General features: G+C 41.8%; 2 protein-coding genes across 3 annotated transcripts in view; both read right to left on the reverse strand.

The window, feature by feature from the left end:
* Positions 1-21,650, reverse strand: part of LOC111857288 (interferon-induced protein 44-like) — a 56,838-nt gene extending 35,188 nt beyond the window's left edge. Inside the window, exons 1-5 of one of the 2 annotated variants that reach the window (XM_072706662.1) lie at positions 21,596-21,650; positions 21,237-21,278; positions 16,822-16,933; positions 15,763-15,958; positions 12,450-12,602 (exon numbers count right to left, since the gene is read on the reverse strand). In XM_072706662.1, coding sequence (XP_072562763.1) covers positions 12,450-12,602; positions 15,763-15,958; positions 16,822-16,910 — 438 coding nt within the window. In that variant the 5' untranslated portion in view covers positions 16,911-16,933; positions 21,237-21,278; positions 21,596-21,650. Of the gene's footprint in view, positions 1-12,449; positions 12,603-15,762; positions 15,959-16,821; positions 16,934-19,781; positions 19,997-21,236; positions 21,279-21,595 lie in introns of those variants that run through there. The other variant, XM_072706663.1, reaches the window with a different exon arrangement.
* LOC140582316 (interferon-induced protein 44-like) lies at positions 7,388-12,246 on the reverse strand. Its single transcript, XM_072706665.1, has 3 exons — positions 12,079-12,246; positions 11,353-11,453; positions 7,388-7,980 (listed from the first exon to the last, which is right to left on the reverse strand). Exons 1-3 carry the CDS (start codon positions 12,236-12,238, stop codon positions 7,804-7,806), a joined length of 438 nt encoding a protein of 145 aa, XP_072562766.1. The 5' UTR covers positions 12,239-12,246; the 3' UTR covers positions 7,388-7,803.
* Positions 21,651-22,120: the final 470 nt, after the last annotated feature.

The following is a 22,120-nucleotide window of genomic DNA, read 5'->3' on the forward strand; positions in this document are numbered from 1 at the left end:
AAGACATTTATTGACTTTCACTTTCAGTTTATCCATCCGGTGAGTACGGATTATTGTAGATGGGTGTAACAGGCGACAGGGCTGTTTGGGGATGGTGTGTGTGAGTCCGTGCTCTGCTCTGATGGACGAATGCTGTGATATCATCTAATCTTAGGGGAGCAGAAACAGGTAAATCCTGTAAGTTAAGTGACTATAAATGTCACCATAGTTCTTGAAAATGAAACCAAAAGCTGTCCAATCCTGGCTTATGTATCTGGCCTCATACTGTGAATCAGACCTGCAACTTCACAAAAAACAATGCAAAACAGGAGCATCTGATGCAGTTCTGGCAGGTTCAGAAATCAGTCCCGAAGTGGTCAGGACATTAAATACTCTGCTGGCCATCTTACATCCCCCCCAATAGGCACTGTTTATCTATTTATTCAATGTAGCATAATTAGGGGCAGTGGTGGCCTAATGGTTAGGGAAGCACACTTGTAATTAAAAGATTGCTGGTTCAAGTCCCTGACCAACTAGGTGCTGAACTAGCTGTCCCCTGTTATATCACTTATTGGTTAAATGCAGAGGATACATTTCATTGTTGTGCACTGTGGTGTGTCAACACTGATCATCTAGTTCTAACAATTCTTATTGCTTCCCTTAATTGTGCTGTATTTGTTTACATTCAAATTGCACTATATATATGAAGCTGTGTGTCCAGCCCCCCTATTCCTCACTGTAGAAACCCTCCCCTTGCCACTTTCTTTCTGTGTGTCACACTGTGGTCTTGGGGGAACGTTATTATTTCATGTGACTGTATATCTGTTTCTGGTAGGTTTGGCAATAAAGCTCTCGAGTTGCCTTGACTATGCAGGATAGATGTACTAAAAACAAACACGGTTTATTTGCCATTGGCAGGTACATTGGAATTCTTCTCTTCACTGACACCATCCTGCTCTCTATAACTTGGAGATCACAGTGCAAGATCAGCTAACGTGCAGCACCCCTGCAGGAATGCCGTAATATGATTACGTACGTCTCAGACGTAATTTCATTTAATCATGCGTATAAAACCATGGCATGGTATGTACGAACATACCGCACATGCCTAAAACCACAATCTGCATGCCAGAGGAGCGCTGAATGATAAGTTACGCTTTTCCTACTCATGCATATGTATTCATGGGAGGGTCAAGCTAAAAGTGGAAGTTTTGCCCAAAAACAAGGGAGGAGATGGTCAAAGAGACACGGGTTACATATTCTGCTGCATGTATGAAACTTGGGTGGAAAGATAACGTCTGGTTTCTGTTGAAATTTCTTTGCGTCTGACAAGCAGGTGTAATCCAGTCTAGTGCAGAGTAACTCTATAGGCAGTTAATTAACCATGCAAAGCGAAACACATATCTGAATAAATTGTGGAAATGTGCTGTCAAGACTTGTCTGGTATGTCTCTTACAGTGAAACTGATACTGAAACTTAACGGTAACAATAAAGTTAGCCATGCAAAACATCACAAGATCTAACACAAGTGAGTGTGAGTGTATGCTCCGCTGTAAACTAGTATCCTGTTCATTGTGTCCCCTGCACTGCGCTATTTGGGATATTCACCAGGCTCACCACCACCCTGTAGGATAGGCAGTAATGGAGGATTCCTTGACACTTCCAAAGAAAAGGTATTTCAGCTCCCTTAAGGACTTCAGACCAACTGGTATTACGTCACAAGATTTTCATCCTCAAATGAAGTGCTTTACACTTTTCTACAAGAAGAGCATCTTCCATTTCACTCTCTGAGGATTATGTCATGGTTTTGATTGATTTGATTCTTAGGGAGATTTATCCTTTCCAGTTCCACCCTGACATCTCCATGAAGTTGCATCTGTGACCAAATGATAATCGGGTTCATGGTAGTTTAATTCATGAGGAGCAAAACCTAACAACAAAATCGGTTACTTTGTCCTGGCAGCTTTACCTGTTCGAGGATGTATATTAGTATATTCTGAATTTATATATATATATATATATATATATATATATATATATATATATATATACACACTCACCTAAAGGATTATAACAAAATATGTTGTTTCCAGATGTGCAACTTATATTGATATTACCACAAACTAATGGCCACGCCTATCTATGGATAAGATGTGCTGTTTGTAATATGAATATTTGATGTAATATCTGCACAAAGTGTAACATCTGTTGAGGTGCAACCCAAAACCCCTGTATCCTATACTGATCTGAATCAGTCACATAGATACAATAATTAATTGTTTAATCAATTAATACAGATGGTATGAGGTATGTACCTGTGAAGCTGGTATGGCATGTTTGGTGTCAAACTGATTGTTAATCACCCCTGATTCCAAATCTGGTCAGTGATTACCATAACAGTGGTAACTTTTGTTATATCAAAAGTTATAACAGCTTAATGAAAATCATCAGTAAAGGGAGATAATCATCAGTCGGGCCATAAATCCCAAAAGGACTGATACAGACCCCCTTCCGAAAGCCCACCAAATGGATGGCCAGCCATTGGGCCAGGATTCGAATTCCTGGTCATCCCTATTCATGAACTTTAGACCATAAAAACCTGGACCTCAGAACAAAGCAGCGCAGAGAATAACCGCCAGCCCGAAGGAGAACATCAGCCCGGGAGACGAGAAGCCCACAAGAACCCTCCGGTGAAGGCCCAGCTGAACAGAGAACAGCACCCAAGACAAAGCTTCACCAGGAGAGAGAATCCAAAGGTGCTCCACTCCACTGCTCCAAACGCCGCGCCTTCCTGAGTGCCATCAGCTCAGCAGCTCTGCCATCAACTGCCAAGACCCCCCCCCCCCCACTCTTCAACCAAGTAAACCAACTTCCTTTCATTCTAACAACTTAAGCTGTTCTGTTAACCTGCTATAAGACTTTAGGGTCGTGTTTCCACAAACTGTGCTTGCTTTGCAGAACAGTATTTCCCATTTCAGGTTACTCATTTAAAATCCGGTCATTGCATTTTCATAATTTCATCGTTTGTTTTATTCCGTTATTTCGTGTTTGTTGTTTGTGTTAGGTGTAATGTCTGTCTTATGTTAGTTGTAGTGTTAGCTAGGAATAAATGCATGTCTTTTACACAACTTCAGCCTCCGTCATTGAGTACTCACACTAAGTCCCTGCCTCTGTGCGATCTTGCTACACGCTCTGAACCTCAAACTCGCCTGAAACATCGCGAGACTCTCTCTCATCGGCCGTGAGGGGAGCTTCGCTACCAATCGTTTACATTACCTGGTGATGCAGCTCGCTGGACGAGCCTTCTAACCCAGGTTACTAAGCGATACTGGTAATTAGTGAATCCCATTTAAGTCTCACATTAACAGACTCACAGGGATACCGCAATTGAGTTTGGAGGAGCCGACCATTTGGCATAAAGATTGGTTAATAATCAGCATTAAATAATAATTAATTAAACTTTAATTAATTTCAAACATATTGGTGGAGATATTAAAAATTACCTGAGCTACAACAGCAGAAGACCCCACCGGGTACCACTCATCTCCACTACAAATAGGAAAAAGAGGCTACAATTTGCACGAGCTCACCAAAATTGGACAGTTGAAGACTGGAAAAATGTTGCCTGGTCTGATGAGTCTCGATTTCTGTTGAGACATTTAAATGGTAGACTCAGAATTTGGCGTAAACAGAATAAGAACATGGATCCATCATGCCTTGTTACCACTGTGCAGGCTGGTGGTGGTGGTGTAATGGTGTGGGGGATGTTTTCTTGGCACACTTTAGGCCCCTTAGTGCCAATTGGGCATCATTTAAATGCCACGGCCTACCTGAGCATTGTTTCTGACCATGTCCATCCCTTTATGACCACCATGTACCCATCCTCTGATGGCTACTTCCAGCAGGATAATGCACCATGTCACAAAGCTCGAATCATTTCAAATTGGTTTCTTGAACATGACAATGAGTTCACTGTACTAAAATGGCCCCCACAGTCACCAGATCTCAACCCAATAGAGCATCTTTGGGATGTGGTGGAACGGGAGCTTCGTGCCCTGGATGTGCATCCCACAAATCTCCGTCAACTGCAAGATGCTATCCTATCAATATGGGCTAACATTTCTAAAGAATGCTTTCAGCACCTTGTTGAATCAATGCCACGTAGAATTAAGGCAGTTCTGAAGGCGAAAGGGGGTCAAACACCGTATTAGTATGGTGTTCCTAATAATCTTTTAGGTGAGTGTAAATTGAACACTATAAGAGTTAATAAACATTAACATTGTAAAAACAACACTCACTGCACACTGTAAAGTGTTAAAAGTAACACTGAATGGTGTGGACACATATAGACACCATGCAGTGTTAATTTAACACCGGCACATTTGCTGTGTATGGGATGGGGTGGACTACCCAAGTCCTTTACCTGAGTGTGGGGATTATTCTGCCCCATTGTTCACTTGGTTCCTAAGTCTATGAACAAATGTAGTCCTTCAGGTACGCTGGTGGCTTACTGATTCTGGCAGGACAACATCTCTCACGAACCAGAGTCTGTTGACTGGAGTCCTGCTGAACCTCAGGTGTAATCGGTGGAGTCACTACATTGGGAGTAGTACTTTCTGGTGCCCCGTCAAGCCCGTCAGCAGACATCTCGGATGACCCGGGGGACTGTGAGAGATGGTACCGGTTTCTTCGTAGGGTGCCCCCAGGTGTTTCGATGATGTAGGATCTAGACGTGCCGGCTGCAGACACGACTGTGCCTCGTTCATTCACATCCCTGATCCATACCCTATCTCCAGGGTGCAGGTGTGGCATGTCCTTCGCTTTGTGCCTGTGATCATAATTTTGTTGTTGTTTCAATCTATACTTTTGTTTGGTTTTCCTCAGGCTCTCCATGTCCACACATCTGGGGTTAAGCTGGGAGGGAATGATAGGAACGGTTGTCCTGATCCGTCTCCCCATAAGTAGCTCTGAGGGACTGTGGCAATTCGCCAGAGGAGCAGCACGGTAGACCATAAGAGTGAGGAAGGAGACACTGGATTTTTTTAGAAGAGCTTTGACTGTCCTAACCGCCCATTCAGCCTCCGCATTGCTTCTTGGGAAATAGGGACTGGACGTCACATGAAGTGCACAGATGCAAACTGTGGCCCATTATCAGAGCACACAACATCTGGTATGCCATGTCGCGCAAGGATAGACTTGAAATGCTCAATTACTGCCTCTAATGTCGTGGATGTCAGTTTGGCCACTTCAAAGTACCTTGAAAAATAGTCAACGATTATCAGGTAACTCTTGGTGCCTATCTGAAACAGGTCTGCGCCAATTATGTTCTTACGTCTCACAGTAAGGCCACCAGTCCTACTGCTAGTGCATATGTTGAATTTTTGTCCCTGCATGGGATGCACCGTCTTCCGCCCTCTGGGGGAAGGGAAAGCTACTCAATATTGATCAAGAACTTGCCATTGTTGGAATGGTCATATCTAATAATGCTATCAAACTATGTGAAATTTAGACCAGAACTGTGAAAGACTATGAAATATTTGACAATGTGGACAGCATTAGCCTGACGACCATTGCTTGGACTCTGTCCAAACACAGAGTTTGAATGAAGCAACTCTAAACTGTTCCCTTTGAAAGGAACGGTGAGCAGGTCAAGGAACTCTGGCAACAGTATGTCCAGGTATGATGTATATTCAATGTCCAGTTATGTGAGCTTTACACTTTGCAAGTATACATACTGTATAGGTTACAGTACAGTAGGGTATAATGAAGTGAATTTACATAATCTGTGTTTGTTTTTCTTTCAGAGAGCTATGGAGTTGGACGCTAATGAGACCCCACATGAATTCATGTATGTAGATGAGGCAGGATTCAATTTGGCCAAAAGGCGTTGACGCGGATGAAATATAATTGGAAAAAGGGCCACAGTCGAGGTGTCAGGTCAGAGAGGAGCAAGCATCACAATGTTCTGCAATTTCAAACACTGGATTGGTCCTTCAAAGATGCCAAGTTGGGCCCTACAATACTGAGCACCTCCTTGTGTTTCTGCATGACCTCCACCAATGACTGGTACCGGAGGGACAAAGGGACCAGGTAGGAGGAAACATGAGGACCTTTGTGATCACTTGGGACAATGTTGCTTTCCACCATTCGCCAGCCATCAGCACGTGGTTTGAAGCCCTTCCAAGAATGGTGCTGTACCTCTTTTCCTCCCCCCCTACTCGCCTTTCCTCAATCCCATAGAGAACTTCTATTCTGCGTGGAGGTGGAAAGTCTATGATCATCAGCCACATGACCAGATGTCCCTCTTTGATGCTTTTATCCCCAGTGTTTTGCTTTAGATGACATCAGATGTGATGTTGAACATGTGGCCTAACCCTGAAGATCGCAGAGATTAGAGGGCATTTTTATTTTTTCATTTCTTCTGTGCCTTTTTTGTTAATGTGTGACCTCAAAAAACATGATTTTGAGTGAGAGAGGATGATTTGGAGGCATTTAGTTATTGACTGCATTTTGTACGAAAGCAATGAGAAATTATTCAGTTTAGCCCACATTACCTGATGTCATGGCAACTGTGTAAAGGGTTTTGAGAAAGCAACCTCCCTATTGTAGAATATATCTATTGAAAAATACTGTAATGCCACAGGACCACAGAAGGGGATCATGTGGGTCCATCCATCCAAACAGAAGTCACATAATTCCACATTTACCACAAAATCTGACATATGATTTCACTTCTCTATTTATCAGACAGTAATTACTCTTCTAATGCTGAGGACAAAATTCTGATTTTGATGATGACAGAGGTGGTGATCATGGTAGAGACGATGGAGATTCTGGTGAGAATGGTGGTGATGTAGACAAAGGAGGAGCCAAGTAAAACCGGATGATGCCAGCCACAGAGAACCCGCTGAAATTGGGTTGGACTCTTTGTCCAGCTTCCTTTATTGTCATCCCATGAATAAGGTCATGGTGTAGAGTACAGCAGTTGCCCGAATTTCATCAGTAATGATTGTTCTTGGACATCCTTGTCCCCTTCCTCCTCGTCCACCACCTCTCACACGAGCTCTTCCCCCTCTGCCTCTCTGTATGTTTCTGTCCATTGTAGATGGATGGAAATGTGCCACCGATGCACTGTGAACTGACTTTTATTCTGCCTAATTGGTCATTAGAAACATGTGTGTTCAACTGTGTGCAAGAGATGACAGCTGTGTTGGATTTGTGTTCACAAATTGCTACCAGTGTTTACCATTTTGCAACACAATTGTATCACAGTGTGGAATGTATTTAGTGACTGGGGATATGTAAAAGGTTTTGCAAAAAAGAGCAGATGAGTTTTACTAATCAAACAGTGTTTGAAGTTTGGCCAAAAGAGTGTTTGATTCGAAAAATGAGTTCAGGCCACAGAGAATTTGGTTCAGAAAATAGGTTTTAATGTTTTAGCAACTGTGAAAAACTGTAATCAAACTGACAGAGACTTTGAAACAAACTTGAAATCTAAAGATAAAACACTGAATCAAACCAGGGTTAAGACTGAGACAGACACTGGCCCATCCTGGAATCGTCAAGTCATTTTTACTTCTAATCCAATGTAGGGATACAGGGTGTATTTGATTATATATTATATATCTGGATTTATGCAAGCATCTTTCAAAGCCAAGTGAAAATACAGTTATAAGTCCAGGTTATGAAAAGACTTGTGTGTGCGGAAAGGTAAAGAAATAGGCTAATGCAGGTATACTGGAAGGAAGGACCTAATGTGTGGTGTAGAACACAGGAACATGGACAGAGTGAGGCAATGACATTGCCCCCAAATATGAAACTCATCTACTCTGTGTTTTCCTCACAGTCGTCAAAGTAATTGTCAGCAAAGTTGAGCATCTGCTTCATAGCACTGAGGAGCAGGATGTCACAGGTGTCATTCAGCTCAATCTCACTGGAGTAATTCTTCACAGGAAGCACATGTAACATTGGAATGCCCAGACATCTACTTGTTCTTTCAATCTGCAGAAAGACATGCAGTTCACATATACATTCCTCCTCAAGCATATTTTCAATAGCTGTATCAAGAGATTAATGTCAAACAGGGTTGTAATAAGTACCAAATGAAAAGGTATATATCTGTCTTTAGCAGATGCTGCTATATGCAGATGTACAGTGAAAGTTGTAAAGCTCTTGAGTACAATGAAATGTCAAATACAAATATTTGATCTACTCATTGTCAACTACATATCCAGAACAGGATCATGGTGAGAACATGCAGACTGCACACAAAGCACAGAGTGATTTTGCTGCTGGGAAATATGTTGCTTTAGAAAACAAGTATTGAAGATAAAAGTTTGTGCTCCAAGTTGAATCCAACAAACCAAAGGCTCACACCTCCAGGACTGTGGACCCAATCCCTGCCTCTAACTCCATTTGTTGATGTTTGCTTGTTCACTCTGTTTCTTCCAACAGACCACAAACATCCAGCCAGGTGAGCTACTGTCTCTCAATTGGTCATCGTGTTTGTCCGGGTTTATGTCATGCCCCGTTCATCCGCTCCTCTCGTGTGCCACGCCCCCTCATTAACCCCATGTGGATTCCCCGTGTTCATCAGTTGTTTCCGGTCACCGTCATTAGTTCAGTGTAGTCATTAGTTCTCTGCGGAGAGTATAGAGCTGGTCCACTGTTCCATGGCCGGGGCGAAAACCACACTGCTCCTCCTGAATCCGAGGTTCGACAATCCGGCGGACCCTCCTCTCCAGAACCCACGAATAGACCTTACCAGGGAGGCTGAGAAGTGTGATCCCCCAAGAGTTGGAACACACCCTCCGGTCTCCCTTCTTAAAGAGGGGGACCACCACCCTGGTCTGCCAGTCCAGAGACACTGCCCCCGATGTCCACGCGATGCTACAGTTGCGTGTCAACCAGGACATCCCCACAGCATCCAGAGCCTTAACGCTCTGGGACCTGAGACCTCTTTTCCACTTTCGGGGTAGTCTGACATGCCTTGACATTTTAAAATATTTCACCTATCTAAAAAACATTTATCCCAAAGTGTTACATGTGCTTTTATTCAGCACAAACTCAGCACCAATAATCTGAGACCACTTAAAATGTTATTATTCTATTTTTTGTTAAAATCAACTTTAAACATATACTTTTCAAAAACCTATTTTCAGACATGCTGAGAAATTGTAAAAAATCACATTATAGACATTTCTAGCTAAGACTTTTGAGCTCTGAAGCTTATAGACACAGGGATTGGCTACACATAGGTGAAAGAGACATTCTGAAATTTTATGTGGTTTGATTACTAAAGTGTTAGAACTTTGGAGTGACTCTTTTTCTCAAAGTCAGTGGCCTGCACAATGAATATTGATGGGATAGGTGTCCCCACACCTGTAGTAGTTTGCATACTGTCAATGGCCCATCAGTCTGGAATGTCACTGACCCCACACCCATCACTTTGGAAAGGCAGTTTGAAACACAAGAAAAGTAGCAACAATAAAATCCCTTTCACAGTTTATTGGTAGATGGAATGAAAAATGAAAAACTGTGACCATATAAATATAGAAAGCGATAAATATGATGCAGTGACTATTATTAACGTTCTGGGGACGAGGGCATCGTCGACCGCATATCTTTCTTGTGTATTTCAGTTTATATCTCGCTGAAATCTCACTGTAGAATCATGAACACTGACTAAATCCGTAATCGGTCTTCTTTTCAAAACTTCAATTGTCGGAAGTATTAAAGTTTTTAAAATTAGGTTAAATAGGTAAAAAAGCAAACTGTGCCACCTTTCTTTGTTTTACTTGCATCAGGGGTGTGTAGTACTGGTTTCAGCTGAAGATCGCTGTTCACATTCTAAATACGCTGGGTTTGAACCGACGATCGTGTAATTACAGGCACACAGGCTTAGCACACTGAGCCATGGACACAGGTACTGTATGAGATGAAAATGGCAACATTGGCGTAAAGCTTCAGCACCAGAGACGTATCCGTGTGCCATAATGTAGCCAATCAGTGTAAACACTACCCAGACATGTGCTCTTGTTTATTTCGGTCACAATGGGCGTATTCACATATTTCTTCACCCAATACTAACTGTCGGATTATCATGTTATTATCATGCGAATAGCGCGATTTGCAAGTGGGAAGGCGATCAGAGCTGCATCGAGACGCAGACGCTTAAGTCAGTCACTCTTGTTCTTTCTATTCGTATCACGAAGCTGTAAAAATATATTTAGTTTCTAACTATATATGTTTGATAAGTAGACCATCTAAGGTTTCTGAGGGTGTTTTTTAAATGTGTATATGACAAAAAAAAAGTTATTTAAACGGTTTGGCGAAATTTCTGTCAGGTCCCGCCGGCGGGACCGCCGGTCCCAGAGAGTTAAGGAACTCCGGGCGGATCTCATCCACCCCTGGGGCCCGGCCACTGACGAGCTTTTTAACTACCTCAGCGACCTCCGCTCCAGAGATAGGGGAGTCCACCCCCAAGTCCCCATGCTTTGCTTCTGCATTGGAAGGCGTGTCGGTGGGATTGAGGTCTTCAAAGTATTCCTTCCACCGACCCAAAATGTTGAGGTCAGCAGCACCCTATTCCCACCATAAACAGTGTTGATGTTGCACCGCTTTCCCGCCCGGAGCCGCCGGATGGTGGATCAGAATCGCCTCAAAGTAGTTTTCCATGGCCTCGCCAAACTCCTCCCATACCCGAGTTTTTGCCTCAGCGACCGCCGAAGCTACACCCCGCTTGGCCTGCCGGTACCTGTCAGCTGCCTCTTGAGTCCCACAGGCTAAAAAGGCCCGATAGGACTCCTTCTTCAGCTTGATGGCATCCCTCACCACTGGTGACCACCAGCGGGTTCGGGGATTGCCGCCGCAACAGGCACCGACCACCTTACGGCCACAGCTCCGGTCAGCCACTTCCACAATGGAGGCGCGGAACATAGCCCATTCGGACTCAATGTCCCCTGCCTCCCCCGGGACATGGGAGAAGTTCTGCCGGAGGTAGAAGTTGACCCAGTGACCCGCGTCCGGGCAAGGGAAACCGTGATTCCATCATTTTATACATCATTAGGGATCTTTTGAGCCACACTTCGTCTGGTTCATCGCCCCGGACCTGTTTGCCTTGGGTGACCCTACCAGGGGCATAAAGCCCCGGGCAACTTAGCTCCTCGGATCATTGGAACACGCAAACCCCTCCACCACGATAAGGTGTCGACTCCAGGAGAGGTTCACCCATTTATTCTGCTGCATATTTTTGCTGCAGAAATTCAGGTTCCTTTCCCAGTCAAGAGTCCTGCTGCAGGTTTCCACCAATACTGTCCTGATATGTCAGTGCAACTTTTAGGACTGATTCCAGTGTTAGACCCTGATACTCACCAAACTCTTTATGTAACAGCTGCGGTACACATTCTTCAAATCCTTTTCCACATGTGGGCATGCTTCGTCCACATGGGTCAGTAGCACCATTAGAGGAACATCTAAAAACATCAACAGAAATGTCTCACTAGTCACATTTATGTTTTATGGAATAAGCCGTCATCAGGTGAAGAATTTCTTGAACAAACTCCTAGTAGTCACCACACTGATGTTTGTCTTACTCAGGAGCACCTGCCAGCATCACTCTGCCCTTCCTGAATCCACATGTGCTCAACTCAGCTCATGTCTGTGTCCCAAAATTCAGTCCCAACCCTTAAGTCGGCTCTATGTGAAACAAAGCCCTCGAGTTTATTACAGATGGAGCAACTCTGTGTGGAGGAGCATCCAGGAGCTCCTTCAGTTACAGCATGAGAACTGTTTCTGCAAAAGCTATGGAAAACATTGTTTGCTAAGTTCCATTCCAGGAAAGTGAACTTGTACAGTAAAGGTTGAAGTTGAATATCCAAATACATTATTATGAAGTCATTACTTCACAGGGGTGAGCTTACTCTTATACTGAATGATTATTCAGCATTATTATTGGTTCAGGAAATGCAGGTGATAAAACACATTAGAACACTAAAACAAAATAGTTGTTTATGAATTTTGACCTCCAGACCGAATCGCCCCACAACACACACTCAGTCACAGATGCCGCCTCCCTCCCTGTTCTCCACACTCACTGACCTGCCAAGTCAGTTCTCTTTCTGATTTCATCAATTTTATTCTTCATTCCTGGGTTCAGAATTGCAACTGTGTTGGCATCAATCACATACACCACACAGTGGATCCTGTCCTTAAGAGCCATTGTGCTGCACGCCTGACAGTCATCAGCTTTCATTGGCATCACAGGGTTGAACTAAATAACAAAATGGTGTGAATGACAGAGACATGCATTGAGATAATAAACTCAAACAAAATGTAATGTGAGTCCATTCATATGACATTTATGTAACAACAGTACATTATCTATGGAAAAAAAAACAGTGAGTGAGATTTAATTTCCTGTATTCAAATAGCAGTTGTTTTTGAGGCCTGGTTAGATACACAGTTCTTACCTGGTACTTGTCTGGTACGTAGCCCTTCAGGATGCTCACAATATCTTCAATTTTCACCCCTCCACCCTCCCCTGCTTCCAGTCCCATGGTGTCACACAGTAGGAATGCCAGAGGTGGTCCACCTCGGCCCGCCTTCACCTGGTAAGTGTGATACTGGACGAAGACACATGATGTCATTCATCTTCTACCTGCTAATACAGTTCAGCAGGCATCTCAAACTGATATAACTTGGTGGCCACTGGTGAGGAGATCTTCAGCTGAGGTGGCCCATTTAAAAAAAAACAATACAAGGATAATCCTCTTAACAGCCAGCATTAAAATGGGGGGGTGGGGGGGGTATCACCAAGCTTAATGCTGATTAGTTATCTATTTTTCATGGAGACCTATCACTTGATTGGTGGGCTGGATTTAATGATCATTAAAAATCACATCATGGGCTCGACCGGTGCAATGTGATTTCATATAATAGAAAATAAATTCCAGCACCAAATTTCAGCACCAAATAATAGCAATAAGAACATGATGTGGGTGGCTCAGTGGGTGGAACTGCAACTTCACCCCTCTAGGGTTGAGGGTTCTGTGCATGAAGATTGCATGTTCTTGTTCCATTATATGGGTTTTGAATAGGTTCAAACTAAAGATCATGCAGCAGATTCAATCCCTTCTTAAAGCACAAACAACATAACAAATAGCAACTGAAATTGACTGAAACTAAAAATAGGTAACGTAGAGCAAACACCAAACCCAAATATTAACATTATATAAATACATTTGGTTATACAAGTCTTACACCACACTGTAAAATTTTGTCATGTAAAATTACAGTAAATTACTGGCAGCAGTTTTGCCAGTAAAATGCTGTTTTATTACAGTATTTGTACTGTAGAAATAGACTACAGTACATTGCTGTATTTTGATATACAGTTTATTACTGTGATTTTGTACTGTTTACTGTATTTTTTTTTTTAACCAAACGCAATAAAGTGCGACAGAACGGTTTTAAAATGCGTGAGTAATTGTTTTCAAAAGTGTGTTGATTATCTAATTTACATCTGAAAAAGGCGAATGCTGCATAAATAGAATGTTTACAATACCTGATGATTGTGGATTCCACAAAAAATAGATGATGAACAAAACAGCATAGCATTCCATATCCTAAGTACACTGAAAAAAATGAAACATTGGATCAACTTAAAATATTACTTCATTTTTTCACACTTAATTTTTTCAAGTCAGTTCAACTTAAAGTAATCAATCTAATACACAGGTGTCAAACTCCAGTCCTGGAGGGCCGGAGCCCTGCACATTTTTGGGTTCACCCTCATTTAACACACCTGATTCAACTCCTTGTACTAATTACCACACAGCTCTTGAACTGAATCATTTATGGTGGAACAGGGAAGGGACTAAGCTACACAGGGCTCTGACCCTCCAGGACTGCAGTTTGACACCCTTGCCATAGAGTGTTAAGACAATGTGTCTCAACCTCTTCCCAAATTGCAAGCTCAAAATGGGTGGCCCATATCTGCCCCATTTTAATGTGCACTCATTTGAACTTATTTGGGCATTCAGCTGCTGTGTTTTACTAATCCACCATAATAAGAAAGACTCAGACCAACATAGCCTTTTCTCATTTAAGCATAATAGAAAATGTGTTTTCAATCAGGTTAAGAACCAGTCATGTTCACCTGAGAACTGCATGTGGTGTAAAAGTGAGTTAAATGTATGGTACCAAACATGGATTATAAAGCTAGACTGTGTTAGACTGCATATCATAATTATTTAGCAGTGCTGCGAAAAGGTGACAGCTTAATGGTGGAAGGAGTGTGTGTCTGCTAAAGCAGATATAATGGTTGGTGGCCTTATTGCTTTTAGACCACAACTTGGGATAGAAGAACAAATCAAATCACTTTGCTCATTTAATATTCAGAGTTTCATTTAGAAACCCACCACGATTGAGGATGGTATGGCACTGATATTAATATTTACCACCTGTTGCTCTCACTTTTTCCGGGTTGCCTGTGTTGGTGTATGTTAATTGGTCTGAGTAGTGCATTTTAGTCCTATATATGTGTATCCACAAAGAAATCTTCTCAATTGTACAGGCCTGGATGCTTTTCCTAGAGAGCCCAAGCTTGGAGAAGGAACAAAAAAACTGATTTTCCTCTCAACCAAATTCTATCCTACTTAAACCATAGAAGATAACACACAAGAACCATTTCTGTGGTGTTTGTTTTCTTGCCCTATTCATCACAATCGCGGTAGATAAAAAAAAATTAAAAATCTGTTAAGTCAAAAACAGTACTGTCTCATGCTATGCAAATATACATCCAGCACCATTGGTCTACAGGGGAGTGGGTGGTACCAGGAGCTGCACAGAAAAGGGTATCACAACTGTCCTAACACCTTTCTGCATATATTAATCATCCAAGGGCAGGACTGGCAATCAAAAACCACCCCCAAAGAATTAAAATATATAACAATCAGGAGAGTCATCCAATATGTTTCCAAGAGTTCCTCTACCAATTTTTTGATACCAACATGCTATAAAATCACATGTCAGCAGAAAAACCACCAAGACTACAGCTCTCTAACTACCAAGATCAGTCAGAACAGCAAAACTTCAAAATAAAATAATAAAAAGTTGTAAGGTCCTTTTTGGTCAGAGTCTTTCTCATGATGGTGAGTAAATCTGGGATGGCTCTTCTGATCCTCATAACTTCTTGTGTGCATATTACAATGGGGCAGATATGTGGAAGTGGAGACTCATTGTCTTAACACTCTATGGCAAGGGTGTCAAACTGCAGTCCTGGAGGGTCAGAGCCCTGTGTAGCTTAGTCCCTTCCCTGTTCCACCATAAATGATTCAGCTCAAGAACTGTGTGGTAATTAGCACAAGGAGTTGAATCAGGTGTGTTAAATGAGGGGAAACCCAAAAATGTGCAGGGCTCCGGTCCTCCAGGACTGGAGTTTGACACCTGTGTATTAGATTGACTACTTTAAATTGAACTGACTTGAAAAAATTAAGTGTGAAAAAATGAAGTAATATTTTAAGTTGATCCAATGTTTCATTTTTTTCAGTGTAGAGAAAATACCAAAAGCCTTTGCGATTTACAGTTAAATACTGTATACTGTGGTGTATTAAACTGTAAATACAATATTTACAGTTACATATTGTAAATCACAGTGATGCTGTTTCTTTTACAGTAATGTGCAGTATTTCAAAAAAACAGTAGGAAACTGTAAAAAAAATCCTGTAAATTTACATCAATTTGTTACAGTGCAGGAAATGAAGAGTTAGACAATCGCATTACCGTCAAAGTCAGGCTGGTGTCCTTGTATCCTACTTTAGCTTGGCTTGTCATGTTACCACGGAAGATAGAGTTGATGGAGTTGAAGAAGCTCGATTTTCCAGCTTGGATCTGACCAATTAGAAGAATCCGAGCCTGAGGCACTGAATCAATAGTGGGCTTGTAATCATGCAGGTATTGCTTGAGATCAGTTCGTGTGCTAAAAGAACAAACATTGGAATTGAAAATGGGAATTAGTCAAAATTCATAAGGAATATAAACAATCCCATATCTAATAACATATTACTATAGCTTCCTTTTATCTCATTAGCTAATTGTTACTGAAACCAGTTAATGAAGTATCATACATTCTTCCCCACTGCATCCTTATCTGATGAAAACGTGGACTGTTCCCCCTCGTGTATTGTGTTCACTACAAGTAGGAACTGTTCGCTGAACTAAGTGAGTGGGGCATACGGCAATAAACTTTGCTGAATGGTTGACAAGTACAGGCGCTAATTTGGAAGATACGCGGAAGTACTGGAAACAGAAGTAGTTGGTGATGAAAAAATTGAGCAGATGAAATTATTCTTGTATCTCAGTTACATTAGATGCACTTTTGCATGTTTCTGCAAAGGAAAACTTAGTTCCATAACCGATGTACTTCTGTCTAATATTGCCAGTGCCCAGGGTGAAACTTGCTGGCACTCATAAGTGGGATAATGGTACATTTAAGGAGAATCTTAAGGTATTTTTATCCAACCAGCCCCTGAATCTTAAGAATCAGAACCATTATTGTACCATGAAATTTGTGTTGGCACAGCTTGCTACAAGTGGAAACACCATGACACCAGACCATTAACAATTATGGCATAAGCAGACAGATTAAATATGGTAAAAGACAGATATCAGCTAGTGACCTAACCCACACGGCCACGCACAGCCCAATGTTTATAGGTGTGTGTGTGCTTGCGGGATGGAGGAGTTACAATTCTCATGGTTGTTTTAAAAATATATGCATAAAATTATATGATGATAGTGAAAAAAGCTGTCAATTATATCTGATAAAAATAGGCTTCATACCTTTTGCTCCACGTAACATTCCTCCATGGGACATTAAGGACCTCGGGTTTACGCTCCTCTGGTAAGGGGGTACTGCTTCCAATTCCCATTTTCCAAACACCAACTTCCAGACCTGTCCAATTTAAAAAAATGTGTTCTCCTTATGCTCAAGAGCAGATTATTTATTTGTATTAATGAATGTAGCAGATTCTTTAATCTAAAGTGACACATTTGAGAAAGCAGGGTCCACCTGCTGCTGGAGAAACTGGGGTCTTGATCAAAAATCCAACAGGGAAAATACAAAGCGTATGACACAGAGTTCTAAATGGCTGAGCCACACACCATTCCATAGCTCATGTGAAGCAGCCATTTTAACAATATACCTTATACATACTCAATATACTCAGTTGATTTGGAGCAAGACAAGGAACCGTACAGAAATAGACCAATACATTACACAGGAATAAACCAAGAAACATAAATGTTAAATGCTACATATTTTGAGGCCAGCCTCAAACCCTCGCAAAAGTACAAAAATAGGCAGCTATAAAATCAGGCTCACCAAATAATGCATTCCCCTTTAAATATTCTTTTGAGACAATTTAGGCTCAAATGATGCATGGGTATTAAGCATTCTTATCTTAACAATGTAACAATTTCCTATATGCATCACTCATTTCGGCTGAAGAAAGAGGGAGATAGGAACTAACTTATACGCTGCTGCGAAATTTGAAATTCCAGCACAATTCTAAATTTTGAAATTATTTAAACGATTTTTAATTTATTGGACATGCACCTTCACATCTTTTAAAATTGGCATCTTGAAGGTTTGTAAGTAGAGGATTTTCTATATTCTATAACAGGGGCAGCCAATCTTATCCGCAAAGGGCCAGTGTGTATGTAGGTTTTTGGGATAACCTGTAGGTCAGCTGTTCAAACCCAGGTGTGAGGATTCAACCAATCAGTCCTCTAATTAGCAATCTAATTAGGGAGGTGCAGCGAAAACCCGCATACACACCGGCCCTTTGCGGATAAGATTGGCCACCCCAGTTCTATATTTATGGATGTCATTGACATCGGTTTTGATTTTTTTAAACAAAAAATGGATATATACAGGCCAAAGTATGGTCCATATTTCTAGAATATGTTTTTGTATAAATATTTGTTCTGAGCAAGGGTAACTGCCAATCCCAGCCAAAGACGTCTCAAAAAAGATATAGTGTAACAGGACTTCTAACAGAACCATTATGTGAACAAGTTACAAGTCATTTTATACATTATGTTTTTCACTTTGTAATTCATAAATACTCTAATGTAGAGGTTAAAACATTTTGTTTTGTCACAGATGTATTTTTCGCTCCATAGTTCATAAATATTTTGGTGTAATATTGCAGAAATTCTCATTTCAGGTTTATCATACATAAGCTGGGATAAAATGACTTGCTATAGGCCTAATTTCAAAATGAAGGAATTCACAAATTATATTATATTATAAGCTGTTTTAAAGTAAATGGTTCGTCAAATGGATTCTTGTATACACTCTGCCCTCTGCATCCGCAGATTAAAAATTTTCAAATTAACATACAAATAAACAAGCACAAAAATAAATAAATAAAGTTTCAAAAAGCAAGACATGAATTTTCCGCTCACTAAGTCCCATGCTGAAACCACGTGAATGAACTGGTGTGTCAGGGTCTGCACCTGTCTGTCCCAGCATTTCATGTCTTCTCCCCGTTTGGCCAGCAGATGTTGCTGGTCATCCTCCCCTCCCCATTGTCAAAGTCCTCAATGTGTTTTCCTAGCTCCCCAGACTGCTGCATTGCTCTATAGGCTGAGTTTACAACTACACTGCTCAAGAAAATTAAAGGAACGCTTATTAATCAGAGTATAGCATCAAGTAAACTAAACTTCTTGGATACTCATCTGGTCAGTTAAGTAGCAGAGGGGGTTGTTAATCAGTTTCAGCTGCTTTGGTGTTAATGAAATTAACAACAGGTGCACTAGAGGGGCAACAATGAGACGACCCCAAAACAGGAATGTTTTAACAGGTGGGGGCCACTGACATTTTTCCGTCCTCATCTTTTCTGACTGTTTTTTGACTAGTTTTGCATTTGGCTACAGTCAGTGTCACTATTGGTAGCATGAGATGATACCTGGACCCTACAGAGGTTGCACAGGTAGTCCAACTCCTCCAGGATGGTGCATCAATACATGCTATTGCCAGAAGGTTTGCAGTGTCTCCCAGCACAGTCTCAAGGTAGGTTGTGTGGGGCATGCCAGGGGCTCATGCTGAGGTGTACCATGTGGGCTGGTTTGGCATGATTGCTTACATGCCCCCGGGCTGCCTGCCTGGGATCCCCCTGCCACTTCACTGACTCACTGGCCACATGGTGGCCTCATCTTTACCACATGATCTCCACCACTCAGGCAGGCATCTGCACACAATCCCTGGCTGCCCTAACTGCAGGTGGCGAATTAGCACCCTGCAATGCTGCCCGCACTGCCATCTCCCTCTCCATTGTTAACTCCAGGGCATCAGGCAGGGTCCGTGGGCGAGCGAGCTGCGTGTTGAAACGAAGATCCACCGGAGAAAGAGCCCTGACGAACTCGTTGCAGGCTAGTTCCTTCTGCACATCCGGCGGCATGTGTGCGTAAGCTTGCCTGGCTAAGCTTTCAACATCATTAGTCAGGGATCGCAGAGATTCCCCTGCGAATCTCCAACGGTTAAGCAGCTCAGACCGAAGGAGCTCAGAGTGGTAGCACTGCCCGAAATGTCACCTGAGCACACCGACCAACGCGCCGTAGTCACTCGGGTCCAGCAACAGCAAGCAGGACAGCACATCATCGCTTAAACAAAGGGCAAACTGGAGAGCTTTCAGTTCCAGTGTCCAGCCGCTCGCCTATGCTAACAGTTCTAAGTGCGCATGGAAAGCTTCCCAGTCTGATTTACCGGAATACTTCGCCGTTTTTACTCCAACTACCTTATGCACTCCACAGGCGCAGCCATCATTATTTGCTTCTTCACTGACGCATTGAATCTCCCCTCCGGCTGGTGACATGCCCCCCAGACAAGGCACGAAATGGTAGCTAACTTCAGAGCCAGTGACAGTGCACAAACATGGCTCCCTCTTGACCACTGCAGATGGGTGCGCCACGGCAGTATAGGCATACCCGCGGTCATCCTCCTCGACCTTAATATGGACTACAGCAGCGAAACCCAGCTTGCTTGCAATGGCAGTTTTACTTCTGACAGCACTGTAAAGTTCCTGTTATGGGAATGAGGAAGTGACCGAAAACAAACTTTATTTGGCTGTTGTGGGCCACAGCCACTGGGGGTGGGGCTCGATGGCGAGCGCCTGGTGGCCAGGTCTGCACCCATGAGGCCTGGTCGGGCACAGTCCGAACAAGGTACGTGGGTCCCCCCTCCAATGGGCTCACCAGCTCCTTCCACTCATCCCACACTCTTTCCCCCCGATGGGTGCATGCCCACAGAAAACATCTGTAACACAATTCCTAAACACGCTACAATATTAATATATATGTTGGTATATTTCTAAGTATCTGCATGAGTTGACACGGTTTAAGAACAACGGAAACTCAATTCCACACAAAAACACCTCAATATCATTACACTGGACTTTTCACAGAACCATAAATTGAACCAGATATGGATTTTGCTACATTTTGTACGCTAATGAAATATATATGTTGGCCTCTATTTGTTGGACAAACTATGACCGTCGCAATGCAGATCATTGTGAAAGTGAAAGTAGGAGTAGAATAAGTTTTTATAGTTACAGACAGGATGTTTTTCACTATGCAGTTAATCAATATTTCAAAATAGGAGTTAAATTTGTGTAGTCACAGACAAAATGTTTTTAATTCCACAGTTCATAAATTCTTATTGTATTAATTCTTATTCCAGAGTTACCGTATACTTCAGTTGATATCAAGTGCTGTGTAATAGCCTAATTTAAATACAAAGGTATTTACACCTTGTCTTAGAAGTTGCTTTAAAGTAAAGGGTTAGTCAAATGTATTCTTGTATATTTATATCTGGTATTTGCCTATTAATTAAACTCATTTGCATTACTTATAATTTTTTCCGGTGTAATGCATTTTGCCAACATCAGTTTTGCTTCTTTACAAGGAAAAAATATATACAAAATATATACAAGTACCATTGGTACCTATGTAACAGTTATAAAAATCCTACAACAAGTTATTACATTAATACATATGTTAAAATATTTCTACACATCTACATGAGTTCCCCAGGAATGAGATTGTTTGGAGAACAGCAGTAGCTGCCAATTCCAGGCAATTAAGACTTTTGAAAAAAAACATCGTTTAGCCCAAATTTCAAAAAAACCCTAAATGAGTTACTTACGTTTTGTGCGCAATTGAAATATACAAATATTTTTGAACAAACTCACCTTTTCCAAAGGCTCTTCCACTACTGCAGTTTATACAGACTCCTGTGAAAGTAGGAATTCAAAAGTATTTTATATAGTTACACAGATAACGGTATTCAAGGTAAATTATAGGTACACTTGGGATTTAAAAGGTATTTGCTTGGTTGAATAAGTCATTATTTCAATACAGATGTGGAAATCCAACTACACATCTACATGAGTTCGCTAAGAATGACGTGATTTGAGAATAGCAGGAATTTAATGTTCCACCCAAAAATGCCTTTAAATATATATATATATATATATAGAAAGACAAAATTAATGAGTTATGGGTTTTACTAGCCTACATATACTTTTGAAATGCACATAGACAAACTAACCTTTTCCAAACGACCCTCAAAAGCTGCAGTTTTCCAGGCGATTGTGAAAATGAAAGTACGAGTTCAAAGCATTTATATACGCCTAGTCACACGGATAACGGTGGCTAAGCTGAGGTTCATAAATATTTATTTCCATGCCCAGAGGGTTCTCAGCCCCTTAAACAGACACAAACTATGCAGCAGTCCAGGGAGAAGGGAGAAACACACCAGGGTGAGAAGTGGGGAGGAGAAACGGGACGACCATATCTGGCATATTAAATTAACTGGTTTGTGTTCATTATCATTAATGGATTTCACCAGCATCAGTTTTTCTTATGTAGCCCTTCAGGATGCTTTGAATATCTTCAGGTGTTCACCCCTCCATTTGCTGTGTGTTCCAATCCCATGGTGTCAAACAGGAGGAGAGAGGGTGTCCACCTCGAGCCACCCTCACCTGGTAAGTGCGATACTGGAAGTAAGACACATGATGTCGTTCATCTTCTAACTGCTTATCCAGGTCTGCAGGCATCTCAAACTGATATAACC

Source organism: Paramormyrops kingsleyae, chromosome 24 (genome assembly GCF_048594095.1).
Source record: "Paramormyrops kingsleyae isolate MSU_618 chromosome 24, PKINGS_0.4, whole genome shotgun sequence".
Classification (NCBI taxonomy): domain Eukaryota; kingdom Metazoa; phylum Chordata; class Actinopteri; order Osteoglossiformes; family Mormyridae; genus Paramormyrops; species Paramormyrops kingsleyae.